The sequence below is a fragment of the Magnolia sinica genome, chromosome 7, assembly GCF_029962835.1.
Source record: "Magnolia sinica isolate HGM2019 chromosome 7, MsV1, whole genome shotgun sequence".
NCBI classification, from domain to species: Eukaryota; Viridiplantae; Streptophyta; class Magnoliopsida; order Magnoliales; family Magnoliaceae; genus Magnolia; species Magnolia sinica.
Genome location: NC_080579.1, coordinates 44,303,533 through 44,328,659, shown reverse-complemented (window position 1 = coordinate 44,328,659; position 25,127 = coordinate 44,303,533). Strand labels below are relative to the sequence as shown.

The following is a 25,127-nucleotide window of genomic DNA, read 5'->3' as shown; positions in this document are numbered from 1 at the left end:
ATTTCTTAAAATGGGACGTGACATGAAGCTGCTCAACCTGCCGGTAGCCCGAAATTGCCAACTTGTCAATTTGCAGTCCACGAATCCAATGGTTAAGTCGCTTTGCTTCTCCGGAGGTTTTGGGAATATGGTAGCGTGCTCCCACCAGAAGACGGTCTGCCACTACAGAAGTGGGTCCCATGTACTTGACAAACGGGCAATTCAGTGCCGATTGTTTCGTCCGAACACGGTGGTGTCTCGTGCCTCCCGACGTTAGCCGAGTAAATCGGCTTTAATCACCGACGTTAGCGTGGTAAATCGAACACGTTACCTGAAAAGCCCCGTAACAAAATATTAATAGAGAGGAAGGGCGGCTTAATCGGTGAACACAGGAATTTCCTCCTCTCCTTAGAGACGAAAACATCAAATGGTACACTGTCTATCCAAATTTGGTTGATTAAATTATCATTTCTTAGATGAGAGGGCATTTTGTATTGATTTTGTACAAATGATGTACATCCATTCATTTATTATTGTCTGCTATTGGGAACAATTCAAGTCTGTTCGTACTGATGTTTATGTTTTCCGATGTCCCGTCTTCAAGGTGCATTTGAACGGTCCAGATTAAAATGAGTGGATGCCAATTACTCAAGAGAACTTGTATGCACGTGTAGATAAGATGATCGTAGATAGCTAGTGCATCAGATAAACCACCGGTTGCCACATTTTGGCAAAGACGCTTGACTTGACCGTCAGCGCTAATGTCGCGCTCGATTCGCTGAAGCCTTAAAAAGGATCCAAGGAAAGCTCAGGGTGTCATGCACACGTGTCTTCCTCTTATTGGACAATTGACTGATATTGGGCGAGCATTTTAAGGGCCCAGCTCCTCCTCGGGAGCCCCTCCTCCCATCTGCGTTTGTTTTTCTTGGGTTGGGTTTCTGTCTTTCTCGAGAGAGAGAGAAGAGGGAGGAATCGGCCGAGCATTTCTCTCCGTTCCTAAAACCAAGGTGAAGGTGAAGAAGAAAGGTACATCTTTCTCTTTGGATCTCCATCTCGTTGATAGAGAAAACCATGTCATTTTCATTCTTGTTTTTCGATTTTTCATCTGTGGTGTGGGAACTGTAGGTCCTGTTGCATCAGGACGTGGATGGCAATATCCCGATTCACCATTTCGTACGAGCGGGAACATGCTTTCTGATCCTCATCGTCGATATGGTGTGATCTGTCCTGATGGGGATGCACTTTCTTATGCTGGGAAATTCTAGCCCTTCGATTGATGTCCTACCAATAGATGGCTAAGAGGAAGTATATCAAACTGGTTCAGAGGAAAAAGCCATATATCAGATAGTTAGGATCATCCAGTCTGTGATTTTTCTTCTTCTTCTTGTTTTCGGCATCCCTTTCTATGGTCTATCCTTCAATAAAAAAAGAAAGAAAAAAGAAAAAGAGAAGAAAAAAAAAAATCCCTTCTATGGTGGGGCGAACCAGATCATTTGAATAGATGACTGGACCATGGACCCTGGCATCTACGTGGTGGATCAGCACACTGTTCACTCCATGATGCACCCGGATCCTGTAATTCCTTTCTTGAGCTCCATGTCCTCGGTTCCTTTGTCACTATTGAATTGTTAAGTTGATTGTCGCAGGGATGGATGAAAAATGTGCCACTCTAGCAAGTATGTGTGAGATCCTGGCCATTCATAATGCCTACCTTGAACAATGCACCTGGCACAAAAATCAGGCAGTTCCATTCAGCAAATTGACCACATGTGCTTGATAAAAATGGACAGTTTGGAAAGAAATGACCAACCATCTGTATCGAATGTACATGATTGACCACCCGATGAGTGGACCAGCAAGATGTTTTGGGCCAGTGCATGTTCATGTTGCGACCATCCTGGTAAATGTCCTGGATCTTTCAACTTCCAAGATCGGCCTTTCCAAATCCTTGGCTTGGAGTTTGGACAGAGAGTCGAATGGGAGATAGTCTAATCTCCGTCTACGCCATTGTTCTTTCGAAAGTAACTTCTCCGCAGACCTTTTCCTTTTTTCTCAATTCTGGTGCCATTGATAACAAGGGAGGATATTCTATTTCTTCTAGCTCTAGCCGACACCATGTTATGGAAGAAGTGTGTTCTTTTGACCTTTGCTTCCATTTAATTTCCTCTTCCCTAAGTAGCTTAGAATATTCCATGAGGGTTGCTAACTGCTTCGCTTGATCTTCCTCGAATAAGGCTTTCCCTTCCTCCTCCAAATCAATAGCGTTAAAATCCTCCAGCAGACTAGCTCTCTCGTACTCCGTAGCTCCCAAGGCGTCCCTTCTCTAGACCTTCAATTTCTCCTTCAAGAGCTTTAACTTCTTGTGGAGCCTTGAGCCAACCCTGCCCGTAACCTGAAAGGACTGCCATCAATCTTGCACAAGATCCTTAAACCCTTCCACCTCCAACCAGCTTACCTCAAAACGAAAGGTTGGGGCCCCAACTGTCACTATCAACTTGGAGTAAAATAGGCCTGTGGTCGGAAACTGGCTTTGGAAGCGCAATGCAATGCGTGAGCTGGAATCTGGCCATCCAATCCAGATTTACGAGGAACCTATCCAGGCGTGAGAGCGTCAGATTACTCCTGCCATTCGACCATGTGAATTTAGCTCCATACATGGGAATATCAATAAATTCTAGGTGTTGAATAAGATCGCCGAAGTCCCGTATACTTCTAGTTGTTCTTGTGCCATTCGATTTTTTCACGGCAGAATCGGACAACAGTGAAATCCCCCCAACGTACCATGGTAAAGACCAACTACCTGCTACCGATTGGAGCTCCACCCTAAAATTAGATATGCTTGGAGCTTTACTAGGGCCATACACTGCAGTGTAGGTTCATTAAACCTAGAAGATATGTCGGACAGAACAATGGAAACAGAAAAGTTTCCAATCCAACAATCTTCCTTTTTCCAAATTGACAAGTCCCAAGCAGCCACAATGCTCCTTGATGATCCCACAGCATCCAAAGAAACAAAATCCTTGGACCTCACCCCCCATACTTCATTCAACAGCGAACTAGAAAAGGACGAAGCTTTTGTTTCCTGAAAAGAAATGATTTTAGACTTGGATTTCTTACAAATTTCCTTTACCTGAGATCTCTTGGACTCATTACTTCTCAAAAAAGAAAAAAAGAAAAAAAAAGTGGATTTATAGGCAGGCCATTGAAGGAGAGAAGATCCTAACCCTAGGAAATTCACCCAACAAATGATGAGCAACTGACACCTTTAATGTGGTGTAGTGCTTAGTCGAGTTTAGTTAGCATGTGAAACAAAAATAAAACAAAAAAGCTGTGGCTGAGCAGCTGACACCTTTAATGTGGTGTTGGCATTCAGTTGGGCTCAGTGTTTCAAATAATGCGCATAGCGTACGCTACGTAGCGTCCTAAATAGCTTAAATATACGCTACAGGGGTCGTAGCGTACGCTACAACTATGTAGCGTATGCTACAATGTAATTTTTTTAATTTTTATGTTTTCTTTGTATCTAAATGTTGAGGAATGTGACACTTGTATTGTACTTGATACTTTTAACCTATGGGATTTTTATTTCTTTTCATAATTGTGACTTGTGGTTTCAATTAGACATCATTAATTAAAGTGGTTTGCTTAGAAAGTTGTTGATGTGATAATTATTTGATTTGGTTTATATATGTGGATTGGGTTTTGATAAATGATAACTAATAACTTGTTTGAACATGCTTATAATTGATCAAATGAATCATCTTTTAGGCATTTTTATATTTTTTTTCCTTTTTTCCACTATTTATTATATTTGTCCTATGTTTAAATTAAAAAAATAGAAGTATCATGTAACTTACGCTACACGCTACAGAGGGCTGAGCGCTGCACATCACGCTACCGCTATTTAAAACACTGGTTGGGCTCAGTTAGCATGGGAAACAAAAAGCCGTGATGGAATCTGTATAGTTGTGGCCCATTCTGAATGGGTCAAGCAAATGAGAAATGTGTTATTTGTACACTCGAACACATATAATAGGTTGTGGGCTGGTGTTCCACATATAATAGGTTGTGGGCTGGTGTTCTACTTGCAGATGAGAAATATGATGGGCATATTTGGGGTATGTGTGCAGGACTTGGGTTGGTCATCTGGTTGGCCACACCATGTATGCATGATGGACCAAAAATTGCCTGTTCAGTCAATCAGATGGGCCTCATGCCTGCATCGTGGTAAAAAATCAGCCTGTTCAGTCAATCAAAATTCGACAGAAGTTCCACATATGACATACATGTGTGACACATCTGTTGAGAGCAGGGGCCTGATTTTCTGCATATGGGCATAAATGATGGGGCCTCGTGGTGAATGGCCTGGGTCTTGCACAAACGTGCCTTGGAATGAGTAGGATTCGAAATCCTCTCCCCATAAGTAGGCCTTAGCAAGGCTCTTGTCATATTTTCTCTTTCCTTTGTTGGGATTTTTTTTTTTTGGCAGATCAAGGTCTTAATTATTTATACTTGTGCTATCTTCCCCCCTGCAGTAACTGTGGGTTAGATTTGCACTAGAAACATCATGTCTCCAGCTGAATCGTCTCGGGAGGAAAATGTATACATGGCCAAATTGGCCGAGCAAGCTGAGCGCTATGAAGAAATGGTCGAATTCATGGAGAATGTTGCCAAGATGGTTGACGTCGAAGAGCTTACTGTTGAAGAGCGGAACCTGCTTTCTGTAGCTTACAAGAATGTTATTGGAGCCAGACGGGCTTCCTGGAGGATTATTTCCTCCATTGAGCAGAAGGAAGAGAGCCGTGGGAATGAAGATCATGTGGCGATGATCAAGGAATACAGGGGGAAGATCGAGACAGAGCTCAGCAAGATCTGTGATGGAATCTTGGGTCTCCTCGAATCCCATCTTATCCCATCGTCCACTGCTGCAGAGTCCAAGGTTTTTTACCTTAAGATGAAGGGTGATTATCATAGGTATCTCGCTGAGTTTAAGACTGGTGCTGAGAGAAAAGAGGCTGCGGAGAGCACATTGTTGGCTTATAAATCTGCTCAGGTGGTTCAATGCACGATGGTTTCATTGTGTTTTTACTGTCACATGGTTTTTTTTTTTCTCCTTTTGATTTATTTTTCTGTTTTTATTTTTTAATTTTGTTGTGTAGGATATTGCTCTCACAGAACTGCCTCCAACTCATCCTATAAGGCTGGGGCTTGCACTTAACTTTTCAGTGTTTTATTATGAAATTCTGAATTCACCAGATCGTGCTTGCAATCTTGCGAAGCAGGTTTGTTCTTTCTCTGATTGTAAGTTAGTCAGTGTCTGGATCTATCTTGCTTCCTTTTGGTTATTTCACAGCTACTCATAGTTTAGCGGTCCAATATGAGGTCGACTCTTTATTGGCCCTAGATGAGACGATTTGCAAGCCCTACTCAGAAATGAGGTAGCAATGCCTGGATGGAACAAGTCCCTCGGTACTTGTTGCAACACAACTGAGCAAGCCCATGCCCTGTCTATTTAGAACAAGCCACACTCTGTGTTCAGTGAGGATATATAACAAAGTGAGACCATGTAAATTAAGTTCTTGATCAACTAGGTGTGGCTCATCTTAGTTGTATTAGTTGTGGCAGCACTGATGTCTAGGTAACTGAAAGTCGGAATTTTAACCTGCATGCACTAGTATCTTTTCTCTAGTGGTATTGTGACTGTGACCTGTCTGGTCTTATATCTTTAGCACCATTGAAGTGTGATTCGCTAAGCTGGAATTGCATCTGTGGGTCACCTGCAAAGAGGTGCTGCTGCTAGTTTATGCATTTGATTTTTAGCTTGATACACTTTTTACATAACATTGTTTGCACACACCAAGAACTGCAAAAGTCTCTGTACAGAATGCTAGTCCACTCGCATGTGTATACAGTAGAAAGATGTTTATCAAACAATAAAAGATTTAGAAGCGTCATTCTCACTTCAAGACATTTCCAGGTTTTTCATTATTCATCTTTTAATGAGGAAACCAATTCTTGATGCTGTGTTATCATAAATCGAATATAATTTTGGAAATTATATTTCTAGTTATTTACCTTATGATGGGAGGATCATATTTATAAAATGGAAACCTCCAGAGAGGAATTATCATATCGTCTCGCTCTCTCTCTCTCTCTCTCTCTCTCTCTCTCTCTCCCCCTTCTTTTTTCATTTGATACTGATTTTGCAAAACTCGACCTAGTACTAGGCACTTAGGACTTCGATAGGTGTGCCATTATAATCAAGGTGTTCCGTAACAGTAACGGTTGCCGTAACGGCCACCACCATTACCTTTACGATACGGGGCATAACGGCTGTTACGGCCCCGTAATGACTGTTATGGTCTCTCTTTTTTATTTTGTTTATTTATTGAAAAAACCTAGAAAAACCTGTATCTGCCCGTAATGTTGATTAAAAAGTATGAAAAACCTATATGTCCCGTGATAGACCATTACAGGGTTATTATGGCCTTTATAGGGGATGTAACGTGCCGTTAACGGCAATTATGGGTCATTTTTTATTCCATAACGGCTGTTACAGCTGGTACGACCCTGTAACGTGTAATGATTGCCACCGTTACCTTTACGTAACGGCCTTTACGGCCTCGTAACGGCCTTTACAACACACCATGATTATCATGCGTTGTCAGAAGCCACAAAATCTAGCCATTCCACGTTCCTAAGGTGCATTTTTGTGCTTGTTTCCACCCAAATTGGATCGCTGTTTTTTCGTTCGTAGAGTGTATTTGCCTTGGTTTGTGTTTTCCTGTGGAAAAGAAATGCACTGTTTATGGTGCATTTGGAAGTTAATATATTTATATTGCTATTGTTGAAAATAGTCATTGTGTAAAGTATCCCACGACCTGCATTTAGGCACACTTTCCATTCCAAGATTGTTTGGTGGACTGTCCATTGACAGGCTTTTGAGTGGGTTTTCTACAATTCAGAACAGAAACCTGTGTGAAAGCGCAATTTGGTGCTGGTCAAATAGTGTCAAACATGCATTTGGCTCACTTGCTATTTTTATTTGAACATTAACAATATTATTAAAACCAAAAGAGGAAAAAACAAATATATGACGTAATTACAACAACTGCCAAGAAATTGGAAATTGGGTCACGACATTTGAAGTCGAGGCCCATTCCATAACCTGGGATTTGTTTCTTACCAAAAATGATAACAGCTAACCCCTTTCTATTCCTGAAGCAACGACCATTCCTTTCTCGCCAAAGACTCCAAAAACCCGCTAGCATACATGATCTCCAAATTGTTGTCCCTCTCTTCTGACAACCATCACTGTGCCAAGATAAAAGGAAAGAATCTATAGAGTGCAGGGAAACCCATTCCACTTCAAAGAGCCTGAAAAAGCCATTCCAAACTTCTCTCGCCATAGAACAATGGATGAATAGATGATCCACCGATTTTGCATCTTGGTAGCAAAGAAGGTAGACGGTCGGGAGAGAAGTTCCTTTTGCAAAGGTTGTAAGGGTAAGAACCTTATTGTGCCCCACTAGCCAAGCAAAAGCCGCCACCTTTAATGGAGCTCCATAGTCCCATACAAATTTCGTCGGACAATTCCCTTCGCCTATGAAATCACTACTTACCATCCTATAGAAAGATTTCACCAAGAAGATATCCGATTTTTCTTTGTTCTGACTAAGCAAGTCTGTGATTGCTAATGACGGAGACTCCTTATCTAGCATTCAAAGTAACCGAACCAAATCTTCAATTTCTTCATCAACAAGGTTTATTCTATTTGGGGGCCCCCCAACCATTTGTCCTTCCAAACCATACCCCAACTGAAAATCTATCCCTTCCCATACCCGATTCTTAAGAGCAGCCACCGATTTCCACAAATAAGAATCACGATAAAGTTGAGATGATGATTTCATTCGACATGCGATCGCGCTGTGAAATGTCAAAGAAAAAGATGTCATAAATCCCCGGGGCCTCGTCACAAAGTTTCAAATCCCCCAACCATTTGTCCTCCTAAACCATACCCCAACTGAAAACCTATCCCTTCCCATACTTGATTCTTAAGAGCCGCCACTGACTTCCACAAATAAGAATCACGATAAAGCTGAGCTGATGATTTCATTCGACATGTGATCGCGTTGTGAAATGTCAAAGAAAAAGATGTCGTAAATTTCACTCGTCACAAAATTTCGAATCCTCCAACCATTTGTCCTCCCAAACCATCCCCCAACTGAAAACCTATCTCTTCCCATACCCGATTCTTTAGAGCTGCCACCGACTTCCACAAATAAGAATCACGATAAAGCTGAGATGATATTTGGTCCACCATCCCCTTTCATCCATCCCGTATTTCACTATCACCACCCTCCACCTAGCATCCGCCTCTACCCTAAACCTCCAAACCCATTTCCTTAATAATGCAAGGTTTATCTTCTCTAAGACCCTATAGCCTGCTCCTCCTTGGACAATCGGTTTACAAACCTCTTCCCATTTCAAAAGATGAAATTTATGCTTCTCTCCTGTATCATTCAAGTTCCGCCTTAATTTCTCTAGACTGTTGAGCACCGCTTTGGAGCATTTAAAAAGAGACATGAAGTAAACCAGAAGATTCGACATTGACCCTTTGATCATAGTAATTCTCCCTCCCAAAGATAGGCATTGGGATTTCCAATTGGACATTTTCCACTCCCATCGTTCAATACTCTATCCCACATGGCCTTAGCCGGTCTTCGAATACACAAAGGAAGTGTAACGCTTGGGATTTCTTAACTCAGAGTTTAGTACTTGTTTTCCAAAATCCTGAGTGTTAACCTTTAAAGATAACCCACATTTCACCAAATATATATATTTTCATCTTAAGAGTGAGCATCGCAACGGAAGAAAGACAAATCGAGCATTGAATAAAAATCCAATTTTGGATTTATTTCATCTATTCCATGACCGGAACAAAGGGGGATACACGTTACACTACGATTTTGAATCAGAAGAGAGATTTCAAGAAATGGCAGATCTATTCACTCTATCAATAACCGAGCCGGATCTGGTGTATCATTAGGGATTTGCCTTTTCTATTGATTCCTACGGATTGGATCAAAAAAAATTCTTGAATGAGGTATTCAACTCCAGGGATGAATCGAAAAAGAAATCTTTATGGGTTCTACCTCCTATTTTTGATGAAGAGAATGAATCTTTTTATCGAAGGATCAGAAAAAAATAAGTCCGGATTTCCTGCGGGTATGATTTGGAAGATCCAAAACCAAAAATAGTGGTATTTGCTAGCAACAACATAATGGAGGCGGTCAATCAATATAGATTGATCTGAAATTTGATTCAAATCCAATATAGCACCTATGGGTACACAAGAAATGTATCGAATCGATTCTTTTTAATGAATAGATCCGATCGCAACTTCAAATATGGAATTCAAAGGGATCAAATCGGAAATGATACTCTGAATCATCTAACTATAATAAAATATATGATCAACTGACATTTATCGAATTTGAAAAAGAGTCGGAAGAAATGGTTTGATCCTCTTATTTCTCGAACTGAGAGATCCATGAATCGGGATCCTGATGCATATAGATACAAATGGTCCAATGGGAGCAAGAATTTCTAGGAACATTTTGTTTCTGAACAGAAGCACCGTTTTCAAGTAGTGTTCGATTGATTACTTATTAATCAGTATTCGATTGATTGGTCCGAGGTTATCGACAAACAAGATTTGTCTAAGTCACTTCGTTTCTTTTTGTCTAAGTCACTTCTCTTTTTGTCCAAGTCACTTCTCTTTTTTTTCTAAGTCACTTTTTTCTTTGTGAGTATCGGGAATATCCCCATTCATAGGTCCGAGATCCACATCTATGAATTGAAAGGCCTGAATGATAAACTCTGCAATCAGTTGTTAGAATCAATAGGTGTTCAAATCGTTCATTTGAATAAATTGAAACCCTTCTTATTGGATGATCATAATACTTCCAAGGATCGAAATTCTTGATCAATGGAGGAACAATATCACCATTTTTGTTCAATAAGATAGATATACATTCCAGATACATAAGATATACAAGTGGCTGCCCATAGGGCTTATACAAACCAATGACTCAAGTATTATTAATACAGGAAAATACAAAATCAATATGAACGAAATCTAGAATTTAGAGCCGCAAGATCATCTGATGGGGACATCACGCGCACACGCGCACTCACGCCCCCCCTACGCACGTACGCCAGAAGGAGGGCCCCACCGTCGATCTGGATTGATGACGACGTCCAAGGAGGGCCTCCTACCTAGAAGACGAAGTTTTGATTCAAAAGAGTGGGCCCGTTAGTCAAGAAAAGCCCGTCATGGGATCTCATGATTGTGGCCTATTAGTCAGATTGATTTCATATTTTAAGTTTTGCTTATTAATGTTATTTAGAACATCATGGATGCTCTAGATTTCTTTGATTAGTTTTTATTTTGGTTTACCTCATCGCCAAGTAATAGGTTGCGCACATGGCGCGAGTTTTGGGGTATAAGGTTTTCTTATAACTAGACACCCCTTGTAGCTTTTTTTTAATAGATTGAAGATTAATAAAAATTCTGTGTTTTCCTACTCTCTGAGTTGTGAAGCCTAATTGGGTGTGAAGTCCTCCCTTCATCGAAGGGTTAACTACCATGGTGCAAAGCCACATCTATCCCGATTCGCCCCCATCCATCGCCATTTCTACTACCCATCTTCTACCATCCCTTCTCATCTTACCCCATTATCTACACTTCGAATCAATCATCTATTGTAGCAATTCTCCTCCTTACATTAGAATTTCAGAATCTGGCCCTATAGGAGGGCTGAAACTTCGGCGGAGCACCACGCACAAACCGTACATCGGATCGAGCTGAGATTTGTGGGTTTTGAAGTCCATCCCTGGCTGACCAGGGCCAAGGTGGCCTTTTTTTTTTGAATAGTGGCCCCCACACACGTGCGGCCGGGATCACATGCACGTGCGTCTGGGCCACTATTGTTGTCCACGCGTGCGGTACTTCTCTGGTTCGTCTCTCTCTTCTCTTTCACTCCGCTTTCACCCAAAATCCTTAAACCTAATCCTAAATTACTCAAATCTCTAATTTTATGCCACTTTAGGGTTCCCTGAATTGGAATTTCTGAATCCCTTGGATTATGGACTGATTAATATGCATATGTGGATGATTATTTCGTATCTTTGAGTATCGTTTGGTTCATAATTTTTATTGATCCAGCCCTATCATGTGTAGGCCTGGACCTGCATAGATTCTCCTTAATTGAATGTTTGGACTTTCATGTGGGATATGGAATTTGTGTAATTATTTCTGAACTAACGTGATCTTAAGCCTGAAATCTCCCATATGATATTTCATTTTCATGTCCTGCATCATCATCTAGCTCCTCATGCTCCATATGAGCACCAACCTCCACATCACCTACGTATCTTGCACCATTGAATATGGTTTGATAGCGCGTCAATGGCTATCCTAGTGAGGTATACCCCTCAAGATTTACCAAACCATCACAATAGTTAAACATAGTTTCCCAAGATAGGTATACATTGAACCATTTATAATGATAATAACAAGTGAGATTATACAATCAATCACATTAACCAATGATAGTTTTAAAATAAGAATCATACAAAATAATTCACAATGCAATCTTATTTAAATGCATGGATGTATGCATATGCACATCAACATGAGGATGCTCATTTAGCTGACAATTAGGTCAAAAACCCACGAGTGGGGCAAAACCCACATCTAATCTCAACTGGTTAGTCACCAACGAAAGTACAACAAGTACGGGCTCAAGTGACTAGCTCACACAAATTGGGTCAATTGACAGTGCTTTGGGAGCTAGCGAAAATATCTTGAGAAAGGGTATGTGCTACTACAATATCCAGATTAGCCACCTAATATCGCCCGTATGCCATGAAATACATCATTAAATCAACCATTATTAGTCCAATTTACTAGCAGCCGTATTGAGAAAGCTTAAGTTCACTATGGGGGGCTAGCCACCCAGCATAAGTCGACAGCTCAGGCATAGCGTTCCATACCACCATGCCTAACTCATGAGACTTCAATAAATATGATGTTAATGGTAACCTTTACAACTAGTGGTCTATCATGATACAACAAGTAGAACTTACCATCGCAAGTTTATACAGAAATAATCTAACAAAAGTTACATTGGGCAAAAAGTCTATTCAAGGATACGACAAAAAGGGGTTGACCCAAAAGCCACATAGGCACAAATGATCCACGAGATAGTAAGTCTACAATCCAATTTCTATTTAATCTATTTCATAAATGGCCACTGGTTCGAGGAACTCCAAAAAAACCATCCAGTAATCTCCGAGTGGCAAAACAAGCTGCAATCAAAACAACATACAACATCGATATCAAATACACATGTTAGACCAGAATAGAGAAATTTGAGATCCATAACATATTAGAATATTTGAATTGAAATCTAAGCATCAATCCTAGATAAAGAGTTATTCAAATAGGAACTAATATTTATCATTCATTCCACTGAATACTGTATTGAGTAAGTGATAGAAATAAATTAATTATCATAATGTAGGAAAGCTTGAAAGATGATCCTCACCTATCAAGAGCCGGTTCATCTCCCAATGATGCTATAGTTAGTTGTACACACTTTAGGATCAAAATCTAACAAAATTAGTACCAGGGTGTCCCAAATCGGTTACGTATCGGCCATAACGGTAACGGTCGACACCGTTACGTGATACGGGGTCGAAACGGGTACCCCCCCCTCCCCGATTTTGTGACCGTAACGGCCGTTACGGGCTAAAGAAAAAGGGGAAAAAAAAAACGTACCTTTTTTTTTTTCCTTTTTTCTTTCTTCTTCTTCTTCTTCTTCTCCTTCTTCTTCTTCCTCTTCTTCTTCTGGACTACTGCGGCTGCGGCTGTGGCCTCCTTCTTCTTCCCTCTCTCTCTCTCTCTCTCTCCCCCCCCCCCCCCCTTCTTTCCCTCTTTCTTTTTTAGGTTTCCCTCTTCTTTTCCTCTTTTTTCATTTGGCGCCGGAAATAAAATGGGAAGCAGATTTGCTGGTGTACCACACACCAGCTATGTAGCTGCTGTAGGTACGTGTCATGCTAAGACAAGCGCTGACACTCCTCGAGCTCCGAATTGTACGAACGGTTCAAAGGAGATCAAAGTTACATGGGCTCCACAGTGATGTATTTATTATATCGACACCGTTCATCTAATTTTAGAGATCATTTTAAAGCATTACTCAAAAAATGAATCATATCCAAAGATCGTCTGGATCGCACCAAAAATAACAGTGGAGATAATGATTTTCACCGTTAAACAATTCGTAGGGCCCACCGTAACGTTTATTTTCCATCCAATCTGTTCGTAAGGTCAAAAAGACTTGAATGAAGAGGAAAAACAAATTTTATATTGATCCAAAACATCTGTGATCCCAAAAAGGGTTTCAACGGTAGACGTTCAATCCCCCACTGCTTTTGCAGTGTGGTCCACTTGATAATTAGATCTGTATTATTTTTCGTGTCAATCCTTAAGTCGAGCTCGTCAAATGAATGGACGGTTTAGATATAACACATACCTCATGATCAGGCCCATAGGAGTTGCTGACGTCAAATGAATGGACTGGGTACGCGACACCCTTTTAACGGACAACTTAATAAATGGTACACATGCCACATGGGCCCCACCATGATATATGTATTTTATCCATGCCGTCCATCCATTTTGCCACATCATTTTAAGTCATGATCCAAAAAATTAGTAAGATCCAAATCTCAGGTGGACCACATCATAGGAAACAGTGGTTATAGAATGCTCACCATTAAAAATTTCTTAGGGTCCACTGTATTGTTTATTTTCCATCTTACCTATTAATAGGGTCACACTGACATGGATGAAGGGAAAACACACATGTCAGCTTGATCTAAAACTTTTGTAGCCCCTAATAAATTTTTACTGGTGGACGTTTAATTATTGTTGTTTCTTATGGTGTGGTCCACCTGAGCTTTGGATCTGCCTCATTTTTGGGATCATGCCCTAAAATTATTTGGCAAAATAGATGGACGGTGTGGATATAACACATTCATCACGGGTGGGGCCCAAAAAACTTTGACACTCGTGTGCTACACTTCACAATCCAAGTCCTATCTAATTTGAGCCCTTAAAAAATTGTACACAAGACACGTATTAACTTAAAATTTACCAATTAAATTATGAACTGTAATTGCTAACTCATAATGCCAAAATCAAATTGTTTGAATAGTTTAATTGTTAATTTGTGGACGCTTATTTTTTAAAATAGGGCCTTTTGATTTTTTTTTTTTCATGATTCACTATCCAATAAATGTCCACCAATTCATAAGTGGGATAATTCCAATAAATTGCATGAATTTGAGGCTGATTTGGGGCATGGATTAGTCCTCCAAGTCAGCCCCAAATTGGCAACGCCATCTACCTGAATTTAATTTCATTTTTTTAAAGAACTATTGGGGGAAATGATATCAAATCGTTAAGTATATAAATTAGATATTTTAAAAAATAAATATATGAATTTTGTAGTCAAATTCAGGTTATCTGGTTCATAAATTCATCAGACAATCCGATACAACTTCTCACCAAAGAGTGGACCGTTACACCACCATAAACATGTTCCAATTTATAAATGAATGCATATTTGGAATGCTTAGAATATTCCAGATTTAATCCATATTTTTTCATATTTTTTTGGCAAAAAAAAATAAATTTGCGCCGTTACGGGCCGTTACGTCACCGTATCCGTATCGGTTTCGGAGGGCACCGTTACGCCAACCGATACCGATACGGGACACCTTGATTAGAACACTTTGAGCGGTTAGATTATAACGTTACGAAATTTATACGGTTAGGATCAAAGCTTAAGGTTTAGATCACGTATATTTAGGGTTTCATCCTGCAATCTGGGTCTAGGCTTCGATTTTAAGATTCACACTCTAATTGATGTGCAATTGATAACATTATTAATAATTACCAAAAATAATAATCGAATAATAACAATGAACATTAATGGTATAAAAATAATAATAATAGTAATTAATATTAGTAATCATTAATAACAATTATAACAATAATAATAAGGTAATAGGCAACAAAAATCAGTAAATAATAACTATTATTATAATAACCACCAATAATAGTTATAATAACTAATAATAATATTCGACCATAGAATAATAGTAATGATATTGATAATGGTAATTTCTACTAACAATAATAATATTGATAATATTAACAATAGTAATTAAAATACAATAATACTGATAATAAATTTAATATTATTGTCTGATATTAATAATCCTACCATTAATTATTACAAGAAAATACTAATTTAATAATAATCGACAATAACAATATCAATAATAATAATAATAATAATATTTTTATTAATAATGTTGATCAAGTAATAAAAATAATAATAGTTGATACAACAACTCACCAAGGTTTACCCGAGCACACCTAATAGTTTGCCAAGTCGACCTGGCTCAACACAACTCGATTTAAACTGCTCCTTGCGACATGCTAAAACCAAACTATCGCTGGTGCAACTTGACCCGAACCTGGCCTGTTGGCTTGAAATCATGCTTGAACCAGACCGACCAAGATCTTGACCCGATCGGTCACCGAGTCGACTCGCCTAAACTCGGCAGAGTCTCCCTCTCTCTTTCCCTCATCTTCCTCTTCTTTTCTCCCAAAATCACATCCACCAGAGAGCTGAACTCAGAGCGCAACTCGCTGAGTTGACTTAGAGCTGGTGCAACCCGGTTGAGATGAAACAATGACTTCCCCTCTCTCTTTCTAATTCTCTTCTTATTTCTCCTTCCTTTTGCTTCTATTTCTTTCATCTCCATACTGGACACCCAGACCAGCTCAGAACATGCCAAAACACAGGTCATCGAGTCGAGGAACTCGGACATCCTCGAGTCGAGTTCGATAGTGAGACTCGACTAAACCTAGTTTCCCCTTTCAAAATCTTTCTTTCATTTCTTCTAGAGCGTTTAGAAGAACCTGGGCTTGACCAACACACACCTCGACTCCAATCCAACTAAAATTAACTCGAAACCTTGACTTCCTAGCGAGTCAGTCAGGCCGACCAGAAGATCCCAGCCTTGACTCCTTCCTTTCTCTTCTTCTAACTTCCTGCTCCTATGATCTCTCTCCCTCTTTCTTATTTTTGGAAGTCCAACGACCCGAACCAGACCCAAGCCTCGACTCGGACCACGACTCGGCTCAACTCGAGACTCAGTGTGGTAGACAGAAACGACGCTCACCCTTTCTCTTGATTTTTCTATTTTTGGAAAGGTCACCCTAAAAAGTAGCCTAAAATAAACTCCACTAATTATCTTCTAGAGGATTCGGAACTAATTAATCAAGCGATTAGTTACTTGCTAATTTGAGGAAGGCTCGAGAACTCCTGTTGAAAGGAATCCAAAATCATGACACAACGACTGCACAGAATCAATTATTTTACATAGATGATTTACTGGCACCCTGGCCTACCATACGAGTGGCTTTGATCAACCAATGGGCCGCAATACAAGTAAGTGGGTTTCTTGATCAAACGGAGATGATGATCGACCACCCCATTAATGGCAAAACCGAATCAGGTGGTTGACCTTTGGATCTAATACTTTGGATGGTCCAGATGGGCCACAGAGACCTTGTGGGGCCCACGTCGTAGAGAAATATCACTAAATCTTGGTGATGCGTGAGAATTTTAGCCGTAGGCGAGTTTTCGTGCAAGACCACGATATTTCCTGCAAGAGCACAACTGACATGAGAGACACTTTCCGATGCCATAGAACCAACGTCTAGGATGCTCCAAGGGAATTTCTAGACGCTTATGAACGAATGGGATCAAGCCAACACACCACAACGGAAATTTTTTTCCGTGCACTTTCCTTTGGCATATGAAAACCCTAAAACGGCTAGGTTGTGAGGTTAGGATTTGTCAAGGTGGACGGTTGAGATGTAAGGGAAAAATCTCCCAAGATTTCCAGCACAACTACAACGAAGTTTCCATTTTCGGAAAACTCCGCACGAATAGCTTGATTTGTGCCTGCTGTTGTGTGCACACACGTGCATTTCAAACAACAGAACGAGTTAGGGTTTGGTCGAAGCTGTCAGCACATCAAGATGGATGGTTCAGATCATTCGAGTAGGAGTTGGAGGTGGGCCACAATTCAAATGGACGGTTGGGTTCGTTGCGGCGGGAAAACAAGAGAAAGAAGAGGGAAGCCTCTCCTTTTCGAGTTTCTCTGGGTCAAACCCGGTTTGACCGGGTGTTGAGGTTCAGTGTGCAACGGTTGTATACTCGCTAGTGTACATCCCATATCTAAAGTGGGGTCCACAGTGATGTTTTCTAAGATCCACTCCATTCATCCATTTAGTCTACCCGTTTTGGGCCATGGGTCCTAAAATGAGGCTGATCCAGAACTAAGGTGGACCATAATTCTCGATTTATGCATCTAAATGACAATATCAGATGATCTTTGAAGATTTCATGGAATCTGACGGTTAATACTGAATTGAATAAAAAATCTAATACATTCAAATGGGGATTTTTGATTGACTAAACATTATGGACTGATGGATGGTGGATCTTGTGATTCAAGTCTCAAGATTGACAAAGGACAGTTCATTCTACCCAATAGGGTGTCACACTAAGTTTTGTCTAGGTTGGGATTTTAGAAATGAGGTCTTGTGAACAGATTATCCAATTTTTGTTACAAATGATGATGTGATGGTTCATCTTGAAAATCAATTGATGGATGACTTGATCTATGGACGAAGATTACTCCCAATGGTCAAATCAAGCTAGAATGAAGGTGAACATTTAAATAAGTTAGATATGTGTTTATGCTAAATTAGGTCTTCATGGTAACAACCGAGTACTAAAATGTATGGGTTGTTACAGGAAGCCGTAGATAAGTAGATGGAAAAGAGCCTTCCTTGCATCCAATAATCGATGCGAAGATTTGCAAATCTTCTTTAGATAACCTGACACCTAGAATCTCGCTTTTCCTGATATTCACCTTTAAACCCAATACCACCTCGAAACACTAAAATGGACCGAGGGTTGTGCACTTCCACTCGTTTTCTGTCCAAAAAAGCAACGTATCATCTACATACTGAAGATGCGAAATCTGAAAATTGGAATTATCTACCCCAAAACCTTCCAGCAGCCCAATCTCTACAAATATCTCAAGCAATTTGCTAAAAGCTTCCATGACTACCACAGATAAGGAGACAAAGGGTCGCCTTGGAGAAGAACCCTAGAAGCTGGAAAGAAACCGTTCAGTGATCTATTTACCAGGACTGAGAATTTGATCGAGGTCACACACTTCTTCATCCACAATCTCCATTTGGCACCACTGCCCAATCTGCTAAGCATATAGTCCAAGAAAACCCAGTTGACATGATCATTGTAGTTATTTTTGCAAATATCTCTTTTTATTGGACCCAAGCACCCTGGATGAATTTTAAAAACTTGTAAATACATTTTGATGTATAAAACTTTTTTTGTTTTTTTGGTTTTTTGGTTTTTTGTTTTGTTTTGTTTTGTTTTGTTTTTTTTTTTTTTTTTTTTTTGTATGGTGCATGTTGCATTGGCCATTGTTGAGTTTGATAAATATGGAGTTTTGAAGAATTTTTAAAAATAATTTTGGTTTTTTAATACTCGTTGATAAATTTGTGTCATTTAATAGTAAAAGTTAGTATTTGTCTAGCATTCATGGGCTGATGAACCAGGTTCAGAGGTTAGTGAGCCTCTGTTTGCGTTGATTTAGATTAGTGAGCCTCTGTTTGCATTGATGTAGATTAGTGAAGAACCGCAATGGGGACTGTTGCGTGGTGAAGAAAAAAATAGATACTTCCATTCTCGGACAACAGTGTTTTCTTTTAACGCTTCCTATGTTTGGTGAAATTTGTTTGAAGATAGGGCCCTATGAGTTGATTCCTCATTGAGAATTTTTTTTATTCCACACGGAATGGGGCCTGGTGTTGAAAGAACTTAAGGGGATCTCTGTCGTTGAGTTGGATAGCAATTAGAGTGATGTGTTGAACAACTCTAGGAAGCCACCTAAAGTGATGGTTTAATGGACTTCTTCTCCTAAGGGTGGTTGAAGCTCAATGTGGATCATGGTTCTGAATATTGGTATCGAGGGGCGTATCGGTCCGGCCAAAAAACGACACAATACTGGCATTGTGTATTTGTATCGGTTCGTATTGGGACTATATCGGCTTGTATCGGTAACAAAAAAAAAAAAAAAAAAAAAAAAAGACCAAAGAATTAAGGAAAATATCAGGGAAGAAAAAAGAATAATAAGATATCCAAGAATCTCTCTCTCTCTCTCTCTCTCTCTCTCTCTATATATATATATATATATATATATATATATATATATTGGACATGCAATGATGGTGTATTGGACCATTCTTTGATGAGAATGTTGTCTGTCAGTTTGACTTGTTGAAAGTCAACTAAATGGGCCCTAAATTAAAACAAAGCAAGGATGATTTGGTGAATTAGGGCCCATTATATTGAAATACAACAAAAAGAAGATAAAAATATCAAAAAGAAAGTGAAGGTTTTACTCTTCTTTCTGATTTTTCCTATAATGGTCCACTTCGCTTCGATTTGTCAAATCCCATTCAGATCACTGGTTTTGATCCCAAAATAGGTCTAGATCTAGCTGAAAATGAAATTTAAGCTTCCTCTATGCTTTAAATGAAAGAAGAAGAAGAAGAAGAAGAAGAGAGGAGACGACTGAAACTTTGAAAAAATAAAAATAAAAAATAAAAATTGGGTTTTTATAGGCGTATCGGCTGATAGGCTGATACGGTTTAGTTTTTTCATATCAGCCTGATACGGCCCCATATCACATATTGTCTCGTGCAGATATGGATACAATATGACCATATTGCCCGATATGATAGATCTGAATATCGGTATCATATCGGCCAATATGGTCGTATTGTGTCCATATCTGCACGAGACAATATGCGATATGGGGCCGTATCAGGCTGATATGAATGATGTGGATGGATGTTTGTTATGAAACCTAGGTCCATCTAGTATGGGTGGATTTGTGATAGACGACCTTGGTGATACCGAGCTTGTATTCTTAGGGTCCCCTCTGGGTTTAGTGATCCAAATTGTACATATTTGGAAGCGAATATAACTGTTTTGCAGCTGTCCATTAACGCTTTTGGATCCCTTGAAAGAATTGTCATTGTAGAGACTCTAGAGTGCAATTGCTCTGGTGTCGATGGTAAGCAATGCCCTCGGAAGCATTTTTGTTTTTCAGGATACGTGAAATTAAAGAGCTGTTGTTTTCGCATTCTCATGGTTTTAATCTAGTTCCTAGAGATGCAAACTACTAAATGGTCATCATGCACATCCTCAAATCTTGTCATCATTCTGCTTAGGCGTTGGAGGCAGTCAAATGTCATGATCTTCTGGTCTAAAATCCATATGATGTCCGAAGTTAGCAATGAGATTTTTGACATTGAAGATGGGCCGAATCGTACCTTTGGTAGAAGCTCTAGCAGATAAACATTTCTCCCAAACTTCTTGAGAATGCTGCAAAGCCCGGTTTGTTTTGAATGGATCTTGTGGCATGTCCCAGTTGGAAATCTCTTACTCAGCCTTCTCTTTGTAGTTTTCCGTGTTCAGAACAATCTTCCATCAAACTTGTAATGAATATCATTAATGTGGTTAGTAAATCCATCAGCATCTTTATTTGTTCGAGTAGTCGCGGATAAAGGAATTGAATCTATTGGCTGCCTAGGTTTGATCCCATTGGCAATCTCATGTGGCTATCATTTTATCGTAAGATTGACCTAGCAATTATAGGCACTCCGCGGTGGAAGAATAAAATGCCACGTGGAGAAACAATCCCCCACTATAGCATCGAAGTAGGTTTCCCAGGATCTGGTTCACCATTTCTGTCTGGCCATCCGTTTGTGGATGATAAGTGAACATTTTACCTTCTTATACATTTTGAGAATAGACCATGGGCACTTGGGCCTGCAAGAAAGTTATGGGCCTGGCCTTGGTATTGGTCTTAGGCCTGGGTTCTGGGCATGGGTCCATTGTCATCACCATTTCTGTAAAAGTGATTTATGCAGCAAGGACTCCCAATTTTGGATAAGCTCAAAATGGTTTTTGGTACCTGTATCCAACAAACACAATTTACTAAATCTTTGCTCTTGCTTGTGCCTGCTTTCTTATTTTGTTTCTTAAGGGTGTTAATGTTTCAATTTTCTTCCTCATGGTTGTTTGTTGCACTGTTGCTCTTGTGAATTTTTTTACAACATCTTCTGGGGAACTTGAATGCATATTACTGATCAAGATAATTGGTATTGGTGGATGAATCACCATCAAATGTTGGTTTCCCAAGAGGTTTGTAAACTATTTTCGAATTGATTTCTTTCATGTTACGGAATGGCTGACTATTCAAAGCCAAATTTGCTGCGGACCTGGGCTGAGGCTAGTTTCTTCTGTACATATCTTTGTTTCGTAGTTTGGAACATACAACAATTGAACTTCTAGTTCACCCCTGAAAAACTCCTTGTTGAGTATTATTCTTGATTAAAAAAATAAAATCTTTGTGTATTCTTTTCTCATGATACTCATGGTTGTCTTCCAGGCCTTCGATGAGGCTATTTCGGAGCTGGACACTTTGGGCGAGGAATCTTATAAGGATAGCACATTGATTATGCAGCTTCTCCGTGACAATTTGACACTCTGGACCTCTGACATTACGGTCTCTCTCTCTCTCTCTCTCTCTCTCTCTCTCTCTCTCTCTCTCTCTCAGACACACACACACACACACACACACTAATCTGTTTGACACACAAACACACATCTCCTGCCATAATCTTAGCTCACATTTAAAATGGACTTCTGAAAACTTTATTTTGGAAAGCACACATTTCAAAATGGACTTCTGAAACTTCAAATCTTGAAATGCTTATAGATTCCTGCTTCAAGCCCATAGCTCAATGCTAGAGAGGGTATGTTTCAACTTGATCTGATCTTACCTATCATTAAAAAAAAAAAAAGTGGGAAAGAACATGAGTTGGTGCCCCTGGGTACATTAAAAAGTCATTCTGTGTGCATGCATTTGCAAGTATGCGCATGCATGTGTTCCAACCTTCGTGTTCGTGGGGACGTTGGTAACATCCCCAAAGCTTTTAAGTGGCAAGTAGCATGGCTAGTCATCAATCTGGACTGTTTGGTCATTAATTCCATTGGGAGCAATCCATGGTGAAAAAATTATGTGGATTTTATGATCCTAACCCTTCGAATGTGGATCAGTTTTTACAACCACCATTTGAGTCATAGACTGAATGGTTAGCATCAGCAAACCCAAGTGCTTATTTGGAATCATAAGAAATTCATGTAGGACCTATCAAATGGATGTTTTAGGATGCTGATGATGATCATCATCCAAGCCTTATCCCAATTACTTCGGGTCGGCTATGTGAATCCTGATCTGCCATTCTACTCTATCAAGGGCCATACCTTCAGTTAGACCACAGGTCATCAAATATTTTCTCACTACATCCATGTACTTTTGGGCCTTCCCCTTGCCCTTTCAGAGCCTTCAACTTGTACCCACTCACTCCTAATGGCACGGTTCATAGTCTCTGTTGCCCATGACCAAACTATCCATTTTTCATGTCATCCATTGGATGGTTAGTATTATCCGATTGGCCTGACTTTTGTACCATAGCCTACCCCTAGTGGTCTGAATTATCAATGGTCCTGGATTGGTGATTGGGCCTCCAATATAACCAGTAAAAAAATGTTGTCCCCATGAACTGGGAGGTTAGCATTCTCCTTATATGTGGTCTTGAACACTGGTTGCATGATCTTGCTACCGTCTAGAGCACCAAAATGTGAGCGTGTTAGGTGTGCACAACATTCATCCTGTATGAATGGTTAGCTGCACCATGAAGAAGATAGTGCAAAAATTATGGCATTCTAATCATCAAGTGGGCCACACAATAGAAAACAATGGACAACGCCCATATTGCCTGAAGCATGTGTGTGGCCCACCTGATCGGTGGATTGGCCTGATTTTTGTGCTAGGTAATCTTCATGTTGGAGCCAACTTGTTGGAGCAGTTCAATGTCATACAAACATGATGGATAAGATGATAATTGGGCCTCTCGCATACTTCCCCTAGTTGTGTGAATGAATCAATGGCCCTGCATTTTTTATTAGGCCTCTCATATAACCCTAAAAAATGGGACATCGTCCCCATGAAGCAGGGAGATTAGCATCCCCCTTATATGGAGTCTCAAACATTAGTTGGGTGATAATGCTATCATCCAAAGCACCAAAATTTAAACGTGTTAAGTGTGCACAACATACAACCTGTCCGAAAGCCTGCACATGAAGAGCCTAGTGCAAAAATTAGGGCATTCCACTCATCAAGTGCGCCACACCATAAAAAACCATGGACAACATCCATATATGGATAGACCTAATTTTTGTGCCAGGTAATATTCTTGTTGGGTCCAACTTGTTAAGTGTACCAGTGTGCATCATCCAAAGCACCAAAATTTAAATGTATCAAGTGTGCACAACATATGACCTGTCTGAAAGGTGAGCTGCACAATGACGAACATAGTGCAAAAATCAGCGCATTCCATTCATCAGGTGGGCCACTCCATAGAAAACAATGAAAATGCCCATTTTGCCTGAATTATGTGTTCAACCTGATTGGTGCATGTACCTGATTTCTGTGCTGGGTAATCTTCATGTTGGGGCCCACGTGTTAAGTGTGCTAGTGTTATCATCCAAAGCACCAAAATGTTGAACGTGTTAAGTTTGCACAACATAAACCTGTCTGAAAGTTTAGCTGCACCATGAAGAACTTAGTGCAAAATTCAGGGAATTCCACTCATCAAGTGGGCCACACCATAGAAAGCAATGGACAACGCTGGTATCACCTGATGTCATGTGGCCAACCTGGTTGGTGGATTGACCTGATTTCCGTGCTTGGTAATCTTCATGTTGGGGCCAACTTGTGGGAGTGGTTGCATGTCATACAATCATGATCTATAGGAAGATAACACTATCATCCATAGTTGTGTGTGAGACCTGTCTATGAGTGTGTGCGCATGTCTATTTAGTCTTACTGGTGTTGACCACATTGTTGAACCATGTTATTATTGATGTGTTCATCCATCCAGACTGTGCACTATATGGTTGGCCTCTTGGATAAGGGTTAGTCCCAAACTTGTGAGATGCCATAAAACTTGTGAGTGACAGACTTTTCCTGGACCCTTGTTTGTTTCCAAAATCTTATGTGATTTAGTGAACAGTTTGGATAATCCAAGCTATGATCCATTGAAGAAAGTGGTCCATCCATTCAAGAAAGTTGTCCATCTACAGCACTGTCCAGATTGGATACACCACCAAAGTGTGATGTGCCCCATTACCACCCCACAATCTGTGTATTTGTTCATGGATCCGGAACATTCGACCTATCGTCTTACCTATTTTATGGGCCATATTCCAAATATGAGATCGATATGATGATCCTAGTTGCCAATTCTTTATATGATTTTCTCTTTAAAAAAAAAGGAAAAAGAATTCTTCATAAGATTTTTATGCACTGTTAATAATGACAAAATTCACAATTATCTGGGCGGTGAATGTTGACATAGTTCACCAATGAGGCGGAGTGTAGAAAAAAAGAAAAAAAAAAACATTTGTACTGTGTGATGATGATGGTGGGTGGGCTTTTTCTATCTGCTTTCTTCCACAGCTTAATCTTTTTGACACGGTTATTTTTGTTATTAGGAGGATGCTGGTGATGAGATTAAGGAGGCTCCAAAACAAGAATCAGGAGAGGGGCAGTGATTAAGAAATCATCTGGCCTTGTACAAAAGGTAAACAAATGCGGGGCTTGCTATGCAGATGAACCTTTGTACTTCCACTGTAGTTTTAGCATATAGATTTGATTTGGGTTGTTGCAAGATCTATAAGTTAGCACTGTTGGCATGGGGGTGAACTTCTGTGTGGATTTAAAGCATATCAAAGACTTATTGATAAGGAAATCGTTTTTATCCA

The 25,127-nt window shown here is 39.9% G+C and overlaps 1 protein-coding gene across 1 annotated transcript; it reads left to right on the top strand.

Annotated features, from left to right (window-relative positions):
* Positions 1–850: 850 nt before the first annotated feature.
* LOC131251315 (14-3-3-like protein) lies at positions 851–25,127 on the top strand. The gene is made up of 5 exons (XM_058251965.1): positions 851–1,005; positions 4,515–5,032; positions 5,139–5,261; positions 21,688–21,804; positions 24,858–25,127. The coding sequence occupies exons 2-5, from the start codon at positions 4,547–4,549 to the stop codon at positions 24,915–24,917; spliced, it is 786 nt and encodes a 261-aa protein (XP_058107948.1). The 5' UTR covers positions 851–1,005; positions 4,515–4,546; the 3' UTR covers positions 24,918–25,127.

Bases quoted from the DNA above. Each gene is read 5' to 3' on its own strand.
- LOC131251315 (XM_058251965.1), top strand. From the start codon at position 4,547: ATGTCTCCAGCTGAATCGTCTCGGGAGGAAAATGTATACATGGCCAAA. The intron at 5,033-5,138 runs GTGGTTCAATGC...TTTGTTGTGTAG, and splicing joins TGGCTTATAAATCTGCTCAG to GATATTGCTCTCACAGAACT. The intron at 5,262-21,687 runs GTTTGTTCTTTC...GTTGTCTTCCAG, and splicing joins CTTGCAATCTTGCGAAGCAG to GCCTTCGATGAGGCTATTTC.